Raw genomic sequence first — 17,443 nt, 5'->3', positions numbered from 1 at the left:
ATTACTAGGATTACATCTATTGTGCCGCTTTTGAAGAACATAAATATAGGCATAAATTTCAGGGGAAACAAGTATATCTCTGTTTAGAATAAAAAAATCTTTTGAAAGTATACAATTCTTTCAGTAATATTTTTCACTATTATTAAAAGTTAATTTATCCTTCAGCATACAAGAGGCAATTGCTTTTTTTTTTAAATTTATTTATTAATTTTTGGCTGTGTTGGGTCTTAGTTGTGACACATGGGATCTTAGTTGCGGCATGCGGGATCTTTCGTTGTGGCGTGCAGGCTTCTCTGTGGTGCACAGGCTCCAGAGCATGTGGGCTCACAGCTTGCGGCACATGGGCTCTCTACTTGAGGCCATGAGCTCAGTAGCTGTGGTGTGTAGGCTTGCTTGCCCTGCAGCATGTGGGATCTTAGTTCCCCAGTCAGGGATCGAACCCGCGTCCCCTGCATTGGAAGGCTGATTCTTTACCACTGGACCACCAGTGAAGTCCCAAGGCAACTGCTTTTTATTTTAAAAAATGCTTATCAAGTCTTGGCATATAAAATAACAGCAGTAAATCCACAACACTCTTTAAATGTTCCTTTTATCTTTTAAATGGCATGGCTAAATATCTAAACGTAAGACTGGAAAGCCAGGCTGGAACATCTATTCTAGTTTTATCACTAATACTACATCATGACTTAAAAACAGTGACAAGTTTTATACAATTGTTTCTTCAACTGTGAATTGATTCAAACTGTGTGACAGGCAATGGGAGTAAAGATATGCATTCTACATGAATAAATAGGTTACAGGTCCAAATACATTTCTCCAGGGGATCTTCACTTCTTTAATCTTCACTTTTCAAAAGATCAGTTTTAATTTTGAAACAAATAAAATATCTCACATTGGCTTGATACTGCTCCAGAATCACATGACCTGGAAATTCTGGCTCAGGCACAGATGCAAACTTCTTGATAATGTCTTCAAGTGCTTGGAGCCCAGCCATCCGCAGCTGGTTACTATGATCGGTTGCAGCCATGAATGCCATGCGAATCAGGTCAGAGAGATGAAGTACCAAGAGATCATCTAAAAATAAAAATAGAAGGCAAAAAGGAAAACATTTCCAAAATTAAGTGTAATCACATAAAAATACGGAAAGAAATAAACTTCTTTAAAAAAGCATTTATGATCCACATATTTCACCATGTTTAAAATAACAATGATACACTTTCAAGAAAGTTTCCATGCCATAATCTCTCAAGAATATTGGTAAACCTTTATACAATAACACTGACGACATTGTAAACTGACATCTGAAGCAAAATAACTGATTATCATAATTTTCCCCAAAAGAGTTTGTAATTTTTTTGTCAGCGGAGGTTGGCAAATTTTTTTTGTAAAGAAACAGATAGTAAATATTTTTGGCTTTGCTGGCCATATAATTTCTAACATAACTACTCAACTCTGCTGTTGTAGTATGTACAAAGACCATATGTACACAAATGGTTACACTGTGCTCCAATAAAACTATTTATAAAAACAGACTGCAGGCTGGATTTGGACTGCAAGCTGTAGTTTACCAACCTCTACTCTGGAAAAGATTTTTATAAGGACAAGATGTAGAAAAGGGAAGCCTTTTTCCTTTTAGCCTTAGAGTAAAGGCTGCCCTAGATCAGTCCTATCAAAGCTTAAAAGCAAGGCAATTGTTCCCAGAATGAAACTGCTATTGCTTCTCTACACAGTCTCTACCTACACCCTCTCTCAAATCAAGACCTCTATCTTTTTCCAAAATCCAAGGTGATGAACTCCTAACGTGGGGGAGAAGAAAGGGGCACTGGGCAGAAACTCCAAAATGGGGAGACAATTAGGGGACTGATAGAGGTTTATTGCATTCTGGGATCTTCTGGCCCACAGAACTATAAGTTAATAAACTTCTGTTATTTTAAGCCACTAAGTTTGCAGTCATTTACTATAGCAACAATAGAAAACGAATACATCCAACCTCTTCTACCTGGAAAACCCTCTCTCTGCCTCTAAAACCCAGCTTCAAAATGATCCCTTCTGTGAGGTCTTCCCTGGCACTTCAAGAAATGAGTAGCAGTTTTTTATGTTCCCAAAGTACTCTATCCTTCCACTATTGGGATATATGATTATTTTTGAGTGATAACTTTGTCTCTCTTTCTTCTAGACTAGAAATTCTTCAAGAGCAAGGACTATGTTTTTTTCTTCTTTGGATCTCCAATGGGAAGTAAAGAACAAGATTCGGTAAATATCTGATGAATAATGACATGATTAAAGACACCCTGTTCACAACATATTGTGCTTTGCTGGTACCCTATATTCAGATTCCAATTTTATACATAGTATAATACTGTTTTACTTTTTGTTTTTTAGTCCATTTGTGAGTTTTACTGCTTCTTATACACAACAAAGTAAACTGAAAGGCATTTTTAACATATAGACTTCAATACAGATAACATATACGATGTGTCTTCGGATATTTTAAAAAATGACACGATGACGAAGAGACAACAAAGCGTAAGATAAGACAGTCTGTTACTCTACTACCTCTCTCAGATTCTCTAGGTTTCTTCATTTGTAAGTGAAGATACTGGCCTGATGATCTCTTTGTAAATTCCCTATAATATCTGATCCAGGGGATATATGGTATAAAAGCTTACAAATGATCAAAAAGTAAAAGGTTTCAGTAATAAACACTTTTCACCTTTTCAAAAATACCTAATAGCAGTTCTGAAATCTGAGAGTTTGAAATCTTCCATGGCATTCATGAATTCTGACATTCTCCAAGGCTGGGGATTGCCAAACTCACTTTATTTATTCACCTTAAACTTTTGCTAAAAGTAGGATAAGGTACCAAGGAAACATAAGTTACTGCCATCATTATGCTTAGGCCCATCATTATCCTTAGGGCAAATGATTAAGATAAATATATCTTAAGATAGATAGATATATAACTTTGGACTGCTTTCCTCAACTTATCTTCCCAATAGGGATCAGATGTTGGACAGTATATAGAGAGGACAGAAAACAAAGGTAAAAGGCAAGAAAACGTACAATAAATGAAAGGCATAGTCTAAAGCATGTTACAAAGCAGTAAAATATTTCAAACCTATAAAAATATTCTGGGGAAAAGAAGTACTGATTTTTAATTTACTTGTAGGGTTTCGCAGTTTAGCAGAACGTGCCATAGCAAGGTCAAAGTGAGCCTGGTCTGCATTCTCACACAAATTGATGATTCGACACAGGCAATCAGCAGCAAATACTCGAGTGGCCCAGCGAGGTGCCACAAAGGGCTTTGATTTATCTTCTTCTCCTAGTGTGGTAAACATAGTATCATCATCCATCTCATCTTTCTTTTCAAATTCTTCATCGTTTCCACTACTTAAGGGAGTTGCAGTACTCATATCTGTAACAAAAATAAAAGCATATTATAACAACCTTACATATAGCAAAAACGATGCTTTAGAAATAGTACTGTTTGATGATATCTAATTTAAAACCAGTAGAAAACAGTAGAATTGGCAAGATTTTTCTTTTAACAATCAATAAAAAGCCAAGGAGGGGGAGTGGGAGGTACAAACTATTTGGTGTAAGACAGACTCAAGGACGTATTATACAACATGGGGAACAGAGCCAATAATTTTGTAATAACTGTGAATGGAAAGTAATCTTTAAAAATTATATAAAAATTTACAATAAATAAAAAATTTAAGAAGATAGCAGCCATGAATTTTCAACTTGAAATTCAATAATATTGTTTTGTCTTCATTGTATGCACTTTCACAATGACTTTACTTTTATGAAAGCTATGATGGTTGTTCTGTTTATGACAGCCATATAAAGTTTCTCCTTAAAATAAATATATTTAATTTAAAAAATAAAAATAGAAATTAAAAAACCAGGGAAAGAATAACATAAAAATATTTTATATATTTCACTAGTTTTACATCTTATGTCAAATGACAGAGTAGCCTGGGATTTTTATATATGAAAATTAGTTTGAACTTAGTCATTTGTCAAAAATAACCAAAGTTCATTAGTTTGTAATATAATTTAATCTTCAACATTTTACAGGGATTTACAGTTTAAAAATTATTAGTATTTTAAAATGTAAGCTCTATGTATCTGTAATGTAATATATGTATCTAAATATATCTATATATGGTGTATATCTATATATGCATCTATTTCTATACATGGTATATATATCTATAGATATATATCAAAATTAAATAATTTTCATTATCTTAAGAATATATTTTATATATTAAATACATACCACTTGAAGCTGCTAGGACATCTTTACAAAGCATTAGCCAATGGGAAAGTTTTTCTACAGCCAGTGATGACAGCATATGTCCCAAAGTATCATGAATATCAGAACATAATTTTCTATCAGTCTCCCGGTCTAGCATTCCAAAAAGAAGTCCCTCAAGACCAGTTTCTGTTATATTAACACCCTGGTGCCGGCAATGGACATCACTTCGAGAACTAGCTCCAGTTGCAAAAGGACTGACATCTGAAAAACAGTTTTTACAAATGAACTTGTAAAGGATTTTATCGTATACTACAGGTAACAATTATGTTAAAGACCATGATTTACATGTAAATTCACAATAACAACAAAAACAGCTAGCTATATACACAATTTAACTATGGTGTCCAATTTACCTATCTTTAGAATTAGAATTTTATCTGACAATAAAGGTAAAAACTCTGATCTTTAAGACTGTTTATTCTGTGGTATTTTAAACAAATCTCCAGGGAATGCTCATTAAATATATATTTGATTTTAACAACAAAAAGTGTGGGAAAGAGACATTTTTAAATAGATTTAATAGTCTGAAAAAATTATTGCTATATATGTTGGGTGAACGAATTGAAACTTATTTAGTCTTCTAGTTCAGATTTTACAAATCTATAAAGCTAGAACACAAATTATAAATAGATTATATCCTAAAAGTTTATTTAAAAATTGGGAAAGGGGCTTCTCTGGTGGCGCAGTGGTTGGGGGTCCGCCTGCCGATGCAGGGGATGCGGGTTCGTGCCCCAGTCCGGCAGGATCCCGCGTGCCGCGGAGCGGCTGGGCCCGTGAGCCATGGCCGCTGAGCCTGCGCGTCCGGAGCCTGTGCTCCGCAGCGGGAGAGGCCGCGGCAGTGAGAGGCCCGCGTACCTCAAAAAAAAAAAAAAAATTGGGAAAATCCTGCCCAATCAAAAGTTGTTATGAAATAGTACTTAAATTTCTTGCTTTATCTGAAACTCTTTTTATTCTTATAAACAGTAGGAGTAGAACAACTGGCAGCCTTTAAGAATGAATACTATTAGGCTCCCCGAAGTCCAAAGCCCTCTGAACCTTGAAGAGAGTGATAAAGAGGGATGAGGGCTGAAAAGTGGCTTTTTAAAATTGAGTCACTCCAAAGACAGAATAAGGGGAGGTTTGCAGAAAATAGCCACAGTGAGGGGAATTCAAAGACAGTAGGAAAGGGAAGGTTCCAAGGAGGGAACATTACGGACAGATTAGGCACAGAGGCCTATTTTTCACTTAGCAGTATACAGTGAATATTTTCCCGTATCAAGAATTTTACTTCCATGACGTGAATAGAAGAAAAATGCTATCTTATGATTGTATTAACTTGCAACTATTCAATCACTAGAGGTTAAAAGTATTCATATGTTGATATTTCTCCTTTGATAAAACACCTCTTTTGTGTGCTCTCATGATTTTTACAGATGCATAAAAGAGTTACCATAGCAGATCCGAGACTACCCTATTAAGGCCTGATATTACGGGAACTGGGTATCAGGAAGTTTCCCATCATTTCCTGATAAAAGTGGCTTACTGTGCCTAAATCATCTGTACCAACAATATAGTTTATGCTGAACATCTGCTTTCCTTCTGAGAGTCTGAACTTTTGGTATATGCCAGGCAGACCACGCCTATTTGACCAGTCCCCAATAAAAATCTTGGGCACTGAGTATCTAGCAAGATTCGCTAGCAGACAACATTTCACATGTGTTGTCACAACTCCTTGCTGTGTGACTCCATGGGGAGTGGACTCTTGGAAGCTTGTGCCTGGTTTCCTCTAGACTTCACTCCATTTATCCTCTCCCTTTGCCGATTTTGCCTTGTATCCTTTTGCTGTAATAAATCACAGCCATAAGCGTGACTATATGCTGAGTCCTAGCAAATCATCAAACCTGGAGGGTGGTCTTAGGCCCCCGGCACACTAATTTGTAAAAGCTTTAAAAATATTAAAATATAAATGCGCACATTTAATACAATAAGCATATTTTGAAACTATCTTTCCCTCTCTTAGTTTGTCTCTTTCAATTTTGATTATGGTGACTGACATCTAGAAGTTTTGAAATTTTACATGTATTCAGGAGAATTCTGTAACTATTTTTGGTGCTGTTTTCTCTCCAAAAAGCAGTGATGTTTACTGTTAGACTTTTATAATAAACTTCTTTTACATTCTACAGTACAGTATGCTTGTTAATAGAGCTCTTATTACACTATGCTAAAACTGAAGTTATTTTGGTATGTTGCTTCTTAGTATCCAAGCAACTTCTATGCATTAGGAAGCTCTTATAAGTAAAACTTTTCTCTCACAATAGGGGAAATCTCTGTCAAGCTCTGAAAAAGTTCCCAAACCACCTATCCCTAGAAACAGAAGACCAGCTACAAATTCAAGCTATACTTAAAACTCTCCCAAAAGCAAAAAGAACTGAAGAAAGCGAAGATCCACCTTTTGTTACCCAAACATCTACTGACATTTCACAGTTTTACTGGTTACTTTGGTCTTACCTTCTTCAGGGAAAAGTTACATCACAAAAGGTTAACTACTGTCAAAGACTGGAAGCTTTCAGGTAACCCTAAAATAGATAATTTCTCTTTTCAGAAGCCTACTAATGATACAAGGCAATATCCTTAGTCATCCCTTATACAGCTAAAACATTCTCAAGGGATGGCGGAAGTGTCCTGATACTAAATGCTACAAAAAATTTTTTTCAGCTATGAAATTTTAAAAAAGGTAAAAATGTAAAGTTACCAAGAAAACTACATGAGAATTTTAAAAATGATAAGTTTTATTTTACCTAAAAGAATAAGAAAATTGACCATATTTCAATGCAAAAATATTATTTAATAAGTAATACTCATTTGAAATGTTAAAATACTTAAACAAAAAGAATATTGACCAATAATATAACTTACTAGCACCACTGCTCTCTTTGTCCCCTGCATTTTTTGCTAGGCTCATGGCATATTCGCATACTTCAGCTGCTTCTCTTTGGGCAAGCTGCCGGAGACATGCCACAGCTGCTCGTCGAAGTAACAAATGGGAACTACATAAGTGAACCTGTAAACCACAACAGTTTTAGACTTTTCTTAAAAGAAGCTGTAATCTCACTTGCCTAATGAATATATATGAACACCTTACTTGTGAAGAGGCTCTTCATTTAACCACCTCAGTTGTTTAAGATATAGCCAAATAATGGCCTTTTCAATAAATAGTAATACCAATAAAATGTATAAAGAATATTTTAGTAGCCTATAAAATAACTGCCCCAAGACCTGGGCACTAAAGATCACAAAATATACTTAGATTAAGATCCAGAAAGATCTTTTGCACATCTTATTTTACACATGGTCGTACTAAATTCTGTCAATGAAATTTTTTAAGTGCACAGAGATTAACTGTAGTGAATGAACAGTTAGGGGGCAGAACACACAGTAAGAATTGAAAGCAAAGGGGGCTGTATAGTAAAATAAAAAACCAAAATCAAGCAAACATAAATATCTGAAAAGAACTGCAAAATGGATCCTTTCGGTATAGCATTTTTTTTAATCTCACAAGTTCGTGAAAGAATCAATATAGTACACTCTAATACATGAAGTAAAGTATGAGAGGCAGTACTGCATAATAATTAAGAGCTCAGGCTCCAGGTGCCAGACTGGATTTGAATCTTGGCTCTGCACTTACTCCTGTGTGATTAGACAAGTTAGATAAGTTACTTAACCTCTCTGTGCCTTGTTTGTCCATATGTGAAATGGGGATAGTAATTCTTCACAGGAATATAGTGAAAATAAAATAAGTTAAAATAAGTATTTTACTTAGAACAGTGGATGACACATGGTAATTGCTCAATAAATGTTAGCTATTATCACTATTACTATAAATCTGACTCATTGAGAAAATATTATGTTCCATATGCTGCTTTTTAAGCAAGGAAGTAGGTAATATATTTTAGAAAGAATCTCATCCAGAAATGATGGGGGGGAATAAAATAATAAATAAGTGATGTAGAATACATAACTCCTTCACAATGCTAGATAATATATTTTATCCTCTTAATATAGCATTTGTAACTTATTTTTGTGTAAAACTCACAGCCCATGAAATTATGCCAAGTATTAAAAAAAGAAAATATAACTGAGGAGAGAAAACCTGACAGATCAGATTTTTTTCAACAGAATATATTTTTTTCACGTCTCTTCCTGAAAATAAAGACGTTTTGGAACTGGCAAATATCTTATAATTAGAAAAGTTAAGCATGATCATATGAGATGGGAAGAACAAGTATCTCAGAGTTTCTGCCTTTTTATCTGTACAATGGGGACAATGTCCACCTTACCTCTATCTTACACAACTGTGGTAAGACCAAAGCATTAAATATATATGAAGCAGAACACCATAAATTTAATTACATAAATTTAATTACAACTAAATAGAATTATAGCTAAGAAAATACACTCAAGAAATGCTGACTAGCAGAATCAAAGTGAAAGAAATAAAACATTTTAAGGTTTACAAAGTGTTTTCAAAAACTCAATTTCAATGATTCTGAGGTGTACTCTCCCACCCCATTTTAACATCTCTGATATTAGAGATGCAAATTATCATTAATGGTGTCTTGCAGCCACTGTAAACCAGGTAACAACAAAGTTGTATTTGTTTGAAAACTTTCCCTTGACACTTCCTGGTAAAATCCACAAAATGTCAGGAATAAACCATATTAAATTTGATAAAAATATATGGCTTCGTGCAGACTTCCTAGCTGCTTAGATATAATCACAATCTACTGTGACATCCATCAGTATAGCTTGGTTTAGCTTTGCTCTTGAATTTTATATAAATGGAACCATGAAGTCTGTTCTCTTCTGTGTCTGGTTTCTTTTTAGCAGTATGTCTGTGAAATTCATCCATGTGATTCCATGTAACAGTTCATTCATTTTTATTGTTGTGTAATATTTTATTGAAAAATTATATCACTATTTATCCACTCTGCTGATTGGTGGACACTTAGGTTGTTTCTGGGTTTTGGTTAGTATGAATAAGCAAGCAATGAACATTCCTGTACGTGTTTTTTGCACACATGTGCATGCATTTCTGTCAGGTATTTAGAGTGGAGTTGCTGGGTTATACTGTATGCACACTTTCAACTTTTTGTAGATTATGCCTCATTGTTTTCCGAAGAAGCTGGGTTTTTTTCTTACATTCCACAAACCTTAGGAATTTGTGTGCTGCTTGCTCCTACATTAAGACCTCTACCTTCCTATAAAAAGCTCTGTTATTTAAACTTTGTTACCTTGCTATCCTATCCCTTCTGTGCCTGCCATATACTTATATTATGGTCAACTGGATATCCCTGCTCTGTCACTGACGACATGGGCATTCAGCTCAAGTCTTCCTCTCACTGACATCTCCTATAATTTTCCCAGATGACGTAAATGCCATGTGTGGAATAAATGTGCACAGGAGAATGACTGGTCACATGGTATAAAAAGCACCCACTTGCCAGGAGGGAAATAACACTAATTCAGAGTGGTGGCTGTTCTTTCAAAAACACATTTTGAACAGTTCTATCATTAGATACATTTTAATACTTTTAGATCATTTAATCAAGATTACTATGGTGAAACTTACCTCTTAATACATTTGCTGAAAAAAATCATATTTCATTTGTGTTAGGTATTACACGTGGTATCACATGATACAGACATTTCTGGTGGCAATGACTGAGTAGAGACGAACATGAAATTGATAAAAATCATCACTGATTTCACTAATTTGGATGAATCCATGTGTGGACTGATTTTTAGAGAGTGTCAAAGATTTGGTAATGAATACAGCTCGAAGGGCATTTGGCAATGTGCAAACAAGTTAGCCACTTGAGTGGCCCCTCTGTCTCATCTTTATCTGCCATGCCATCTCCTTCCCACCAGTTTTTTGGAAGAGGTTCAGGAAAGTACTCCAACATGCCTTGTAATAAAACCCTTGATGTGCTACGGAAATCATTTTGGAAACATTATCTGCATTAACACATAGGAAACTCATTGTGTTCCCTGCGGCTTACTGATAACCTCCACTGAGATAAAGAAATTCATGTTATTACTTGACCAGATCCTCTTAAATGTGTTCCATCTCATAAGGTCAACTTTCACAGAATAATTACATTTAAGGAGGAAAAAAATGGAGAGAGGAAGCAGACAATTTGAGGAGTGTGTGTCTGCATCTTCATCACATTTATCAGTTGCCTATTAGAGCTGTATCATGTAACAAGTCCACCTTGCTCAAGAGATGCCATCTGTGCCCTCAGAACTTGGCATTAGGCCATGGCTTTTGGCAGGATGGTACATATCTTGTTGCAGAATGCAATCTAGTGTATATTATTAGTTGACTATTTTCTTTGTGGATGTTCTCTGTAAACATTTCATGTGCATCTGGTTTCCACCCTGCAGCACACCTTGACGGTCTGGGACTGATTCAGTTCCCTCTGGTCTACGGTGAAAAGGAGCAAATCTTGTTGAGTAAAGCTAAATATACCACACCAGATCTAATGGCTAAGATCTTGGCCTTTCAGTTCCTTCACCTCCTCCTGGATAACCTTCTCTTCCCTTTCCTCAACAATATTCTCCCACAGTTACCTCTATGGTGCCCTTCTTGCTCCTCTTGTCTTTACCTTCCTCCCTCACCCAAATGAGATTCTATAACCCATCATTTCAGCACTGTCTTGTTAATATCCTTCCCTCCCCCATCCTGCTGTCATTTAAGTGAATCTGCTTGGCCAAAGTCCAACTATGAATGTATCAGCATACCTGCTCAAGATGTTTACAGCTGTTGGAGAAAAATCTCACAACTAGATGTTTACAGCTGTTGGAGAAAAATCTCACAACTAGATGCACTGGTACCATCATAAATCACACGACGGAGCTGAAGAGGGTCACTAACCTCTACTGAACCCTCGGAACTATCACAGAATCTTTTATTTCTGCAGTTACTTCAATCTCCCACATCCCATTCTCCTCAAACTTCTGATCCTCCTCTTTGCTCCCTCATTCACAGAACTTGATCTTCCCTATTACTTGATTAAGAAAGTACCAGTCATTATATAATAACTCCCTCAACTTCCAGTCACCAAATCCAAAACCCACCTGTGTCTACACTCATCCTCTCCATGCCTACGCTCATCCTCTCCTCCTTTCTTCATTTTGCACTGGAAGAGATACCCCCCTACTTGTGTCCTGAAAACTATGCCACTGGAAACCTTGGAGGATTAACTATTTCCTCTCTGTCCTACACCTTTAACTCTCCCACCCTACTGGCTCCATCTTGTCAACATACAAACACGCTCACTCTTCTCACTGCTGTAGAAGTAAAAGCATCTCTTTTGACGCCATCACCCACTTGACCTATTGTCTATCCTCTGTCCTCTCCTTTACAGTCAAACTTCTGGAAAGAAGTTCCTGTTCACATTCCATATGTAACCCGGTATATTTGGGCTTCCGTTTGTACCACTCTACCAGATGAGCTCTTGCTAAGGACACCATGTGACAAGAGTCAAAGGACACACTGTAGCTGTCATCTCATTTGATCTCTTGACAATATTTGATATGGCTGACCACTCTGCTACTCCACCTGGCATCTGTGAACACCACAACCTCTGTTTTCCTTTTTAACTCTCTGACTGCTCTTTCATGTTTTTTGCTGACTCTTTTTCCTTTACTAAATTTTATATACTGGGTTCCTCATTCAGCACTCTCTCCCTGGCGATCTCATCTACTCCTATGTCTTTACCATTTAAATGCTCATGCCTCCCAAGTGAACCTCTCCAACCAGACTTCTCTTTTCCGAGCTCCAGGTCCACGTAACTATTCAAATGTCTAAAACTGAATTAATGATATCCACTCTTTCAGACCTTCTCCTATTCGAGTGTTGCCAATCTCAGGAAGTTATATTACTTTGCTCAAGTCAGAAACCTGGGTCACATCCTTCCTCCATCCCCTAATTAATCAACAAATTCTATCAATCCTTTTTCCTAAATATCACTCAAATCCATCTATTTTTCCCCATTCCCATTGCTACTAACTTGGAAAAGTCATTTTCCTCTCCATCCCTAGACCACCATAATTCCTACCCTGTAGAGTCCATTCGCCACTATGCAGCAAGAATGAAATGTAAAAAGTGCAAATCTGATCATGTTACTCCCCTGTGGAACTCCTTCTACTGGTTCCCAATCACTTGCAGAATAAAGTCCAAAGTTTTAACATATCTAGAAAGTCTGCAAGATGTGTCACCTGGCTAATTGTCCAGCTTCATCTTGTGACCCTATGACCCAGCTCCCCCTCTTCTCTCTTAGCCTTAACCACACTGACTAAAACGTTCCTAAAATGCATCCCCTCCTTCTCATCTCAGGGCCTTTCACATATTTTTCCCTCTGCCTAAAAATAAGTGCTGTTACTCTAACGTCACGCTTTTCCCAAAACTAACTCCTATTTATCCTACCTACAGTTCACACCTTACATATCATTTTTTCAGGGAAATCTTTTCTGAATGCCTGGGTTATGATAGGCTCCCCTGTTATATGCTCTCCTGTAGCCTCTTCTAGCACTTATTTGTAAATAATCATTGTTGACCATATTCCCTTTAAACTATAAACTCCATTATGACAGAGGCGTCATCTTGTCTCATCCACAAATGTATCCCTAGTACTTTGCACAGTTCCTGACATATAGCAACCTCTCAATAAATATTTGTTCAGTGAATCAATTAACAACTGTGATGATAGTAACAGATCCTCAGAAGTTAACAAGCAAACTTTAGGAAAAAGAATTCTGAGTGGGAAAGACTGAAAATATGATACATTCTTAGCCAAGAAATGAACAGTTCATTAAAATATTTCTTAAAGGGTAAAAAAGAAAATCAGTGAATAAAATGAATAGTCATAAAGTGACTACTAAGCTGAAACTCTAGAATGGATAGCCCAGGAAACATGTTTTTTTGTTTTGGCCTAGTCTGATCTTTTGGGAAACAAATTTGGGGCTCCCTAATTAAATCAATGAATGAAATAGCTTTATACTTACACAAAGGCTAGGAACGAGACTAGACAGATTGACATGTCGTGGTGCAAACATGTGAAGCTGCTGAAGGCAAGATATGGCAGCTGCCTGCACGAGAGAATCTGAATGGTCCTGGGTTATTGCACAGCCCACCAAACAAGAAGAACGGATTGTGGATATTGTTGCTCCATTCCCTAGAAGCAAAGTCAAAGAGAACATAAAGTACAATGATTTTATTAGTAACACCAAAAATGTCCCTAGAAAATAATTATCTTCTAAATAACCCCTCTTTCTAAACAAACAAACAAAAAAGTACACCTGAAATTAATACAACACTGTAAATCAACTGTACTTCAATTAAAAAAAAAAGAATAACTGTTGAATTAATATTAACTAGTATGTTTGCTCTATGGTTAGGTTTGGTACTGCAATTGTTAAACCAATAATCACTATAAGAAATGCCCTTACTTTTTTTCCCCTTACATTTTGACAGCTTACATTTTATCAAGCAAATAAAATCCTACAGAACAGGAGTCAGCAAACTTTTCTTTAAAGGGCCAAAAGTAAATATTTTTTACTGTGCTAGCCAAGAGGCAAAATCCACACTACTCTATTATGTAAGTGCCTATATAACCATTTAAAAATGTTAAAACCATTCTTACCTCATAGGCTGTTAAAAAAAAAAAAAAAAGGACAAAATACCAGGCATCTGAGCAGATTCAGCCCATGGGCCATAGTTAATTTGCCTATCCTGCCTATCCCCTGTTATAAGAAAGTCATCCCAGAAATTCCTTTCCTTGAAAGCCAACCTCAAAAAAAGAAAACTTTATTCTATTCTATTCTATTCTATTTTTTTGGCCACGCTGCACGGCTTGCGGGATCTTAGTTCCCCGACCAGGGATCCAACCCGGGCCCCTAGCAATGAGAGCTAAGAGTCCTAACAACCTCTGGACCACCAGGGAATTCCCCAGGAAGTCACTTTTTAAAGGATGTAATGTACAGCATAGGGAATACAGTGAATAATATAATAACTTTACACAATGACAGATGGTTATTAGACGTAATGTGGTGATCAATTCATAATACATATAAATGTCAGTTGTACACCTGAAATGAATATAATATTGCATGTCAACTATACTTCATCAAAATAAAAAAAGGAGTTACTTTTAAGATAAATAAATATTTCTGATTACTATTCAGACTGTTTTGAAAACAAAAATTCTGCAAAATCCATACAAATGATTTCAAAACACAACTGCTTATGAATGATGATAATGTGTCTCTCTTAGATTTAGCTAGCTTTACATTTATCCCCTGATAAACTATATTCTCTTTTAAACCCATCATTGTTGTATTTGATTCTCTGTTCAAACAATAATACCACATCTATTATATAATAACGATAAATCCTATTTTCCTAACAAGATTAATGGCTCATCTCTGAATAAAGTTTTACTTCTTAAAAAAAAAATTAATGGCAATTTTTACAAAGGTAGGAAAAATAAATTGCAGTATTATATACTGTCTAGATTAAAATGTCTTAATTGCCAAATATAAGTGATTTAAAATTTTTACCAATGCAAAATAATTTTATATACAACAGAGACCAAACAAGGAAATCATAGACTCATGCAAGAGTCACATTCTAGTCTGAAATACACACTGCCTCATCAGAAAGTACTTGGTAAACACCTACACTTAATCAAAGGCACATATTTATACTCTCTACATCCTTGTGATATTCACTGAAAGAAAGAACTATCAACTTTTCTCAGAGGACACTGAGTCCAAGATAGAGAAATGTCTAAATCACATTTTTTGAATTCCTACCATTCATCCTTAAGATCTTTTCTTTTTTCACTTCCGTCTTTTTTTTTTTAATATCTGTCCGAATGGAGGCAACATATAGCATAGTGATTAAGAATACAGGCAAAGGAAATTTATCTGAGCTTCACCTCTGATTCCAACTACTCATTGGCTATACACACACACACACACACACACACACACATATATATATATATATATATATATAAAACCTTGGACCTCTCTCAGCCTCAGTATTTCATCTGTAAAACAGAGAGATATACCTTTATCAGGACTGCTGTCACAATTAAGTGAGGTAATATAAATAAAAAGCTTGATCCATTGAAAGATTTAATAAATGGTAGGGGAAAAAAAGGAATGCTCTGAAAGTGGCTTATGTATTTTGCATAAATTCACAGTAATTTTCTTACCTGAGTGTTTAATTTAACCATTAGTAGAATTATTTCAGTGGAAGTGCATGGTAAGAATATGTGCCTTAGGATCACAAATCTGCTACTCCTTAGCTGAGTAACTTATCTTCTCTGAGCTTACTTCCTCAGAGAAAAACTAGATAATATTATCATCCATAGAGTTAAAAAAAAAAGTGAAGCTAAAGTCCATGAAGACAATTGTATGGCACTCCAGGCCAAAGGAACTCCACTTTTATCTTTGACTTCAAGGGGCTCCAGGTAACATTTCACTTAGATGTTTTCTCTGCTCATAACTTCAAATCACCTTCACATCACAGGTTTGTTGCAGGGATTAAATAAAATAGCACATGTAAAAAGCAGAGTTCCAGGTGTTCAGTAAATTGCAAGCATTCAATACATAGTAATTATTATTATTGTTACAAGATTTCTTTAGGCAACGTTATGGTGACATTCAGGAAGTTGAAAGACAGTAATTATCTATCTAGTCCCTTTACTTTAAGATGAATTTACTCACCTTGTAGTTCAGGGCCAACAGTAGTTATTATAGCACCCAAACATCTACCCAAACACTGATGAACTTCTGTATGGGAGGGTGGAACTGTCAACAGCAAGGTAAGAACTAGAGATAATGTTGGCTCCACATATCCACGATACATTGGGCCACTGGAATCCACTATCAGAGCAAGTGAATGAAGGGACCAAGTCTGGAATAAAATATGATTTTATTTTATTGTAAGTAATAGAGTATACTGAATTGATATTTAACTTAAATTTTCATAAACACCAACATCGTAGTTTTTTTTGTCAACATCGTAGTTTTTAATCAATAATCTAGAAATATATTCCTTAAGAAATAAAAGCTAGCACATAAGCTACCAGTAGCTAATAACCAAAGTCACTGATGTACAAATGCTATGTTTACAGTTTCTCTGTAGTGTGGCTTTGAGTGTCAGAAAAATAGTTTTGTTGATGAACTCATTTTTCTGTTATAATGTACATGTATTTCATACTTCCAAAAAACAATGACTGATATAATAAGTGTTTGATTTAGTGGTTGCTGTGGACATCAAATATATCTTTATTGCCTGTATTGTTGGAGTTTTACTAAGAAACTAGTCTGAAATAAAACAATCTGAAATAAAACAATGTTCTGCACTCAGATCTATTTCTCGAGCAATGACATTCACAAAACAGTTCCTCAAGTGCATCAAACCATTTCAGGCCCAAATTTTTGTTTACTAAGCACAAATAATCTTAGTGGCTAATAGTATTTGCAAAACTAACCCAGAGCAATGTACTGTAATCAGCACAGGCTTAAGAATACGCAAAGTCCTTTAAGCTGCCACATCCACCTGTTAAAGAACGAACCTTTTATTTTTGCTGTTGGCAGCCCCAAAGGAGAGCTGCACTACTGGGCTGAGGACAGAGAGGTCTCAACAGAGAAGCTACCCAACTTACCACCATGGCAGAAAAAAAATCCATACCTTAATTTCTATTACCTATCAATCTACTCCAATCCTAGGGAGTTTAGCAACCTGAGTTGGACAATTATGTGTAGAAACCACACCTATTGACAAAAGTAATAGGGATATAACAGCTTGAGGGAGGAAAACCAGAATACACATCCTGGAGAAAAAAATTAATGGAAGAAACAAAAGAAAGTATTTTAATAAAACTATCATAAGGATTTTTAAGACAAATAATTAAAGCACAAAGGAGATTCTAGAAGTGTTTTTAAAAAACAAACACACACCCAGTATTTATATTAAATTGTTCAGTAGAAAACTGGAAAAAAAAAGAATTATTGTTAAATACCAAAATCATTATCTTGAAGTTCAAATGGAAGATTATCCTG

At 35.6% G+C, this 17,443-nt stretch overlaps 1 protein-coding gene across 5 annotated transcripts in view; it reads right to left on the bottom strand.

Moving 5' to 3' along the window:
- Nucleotides 1-17,443, bottom strand: part of HEATR5B (HEAT repeat containing 5B) — an 89,199-nt gene that overhangs the window by 33,657 nt on the left and 38,099 nt on the right. For all 5 annotated transcript variants that reach the window (XR_007471114.1, XM_033419281.2, XM_004265054.4 and 2 more), the window contains 6 exons: nt 16,103-16,292; nt 13,373-13,542; nt 7,223-7,367; nt 4,289-4,528; nt 3,164-3,415; nt 893-1,074 (listed from right to left, as the gene is read on the bottom strand). Coding sequence is in view for 4 of the 5 variants with exons in the window: in XM_033419281.2 (XP_033275172.2) it covers nt 893-1,074; nt 3,164-3,415; nt 4,289-4,528; nt 7,223-7,367; nt 13,373-13,542; nt 16,103-16,292 (1,179 nt within the window). In the remaining variant the exon portion in view is untranslated. The remainder of the gene's footprint in view (nt 1-892; nt 1,075-3,163; nt 3,416-4,288; nt 4,529-7,222; nt 7,368-13,372; nt 13,543-16,102; nt 16,293-17,443) is intronic.

This window comes from Orcinus orca, chromosome 13, assembly GCF_937001465.1.
Source record: "Orcinus orca chromosome 13, mOrcOrc1.1, whole genome shotgun sequence".
NCBI classification, from domain to species: domain Eukaryota; kingdom Metazoa; phylum Chordata; class Mammalia; order Artiodactyla; family Delphinidae; genus Orcinus; species Orcinus orca.
This window is presented reverse-complemented; position numbering and strand designations above follow the sequence as displayed.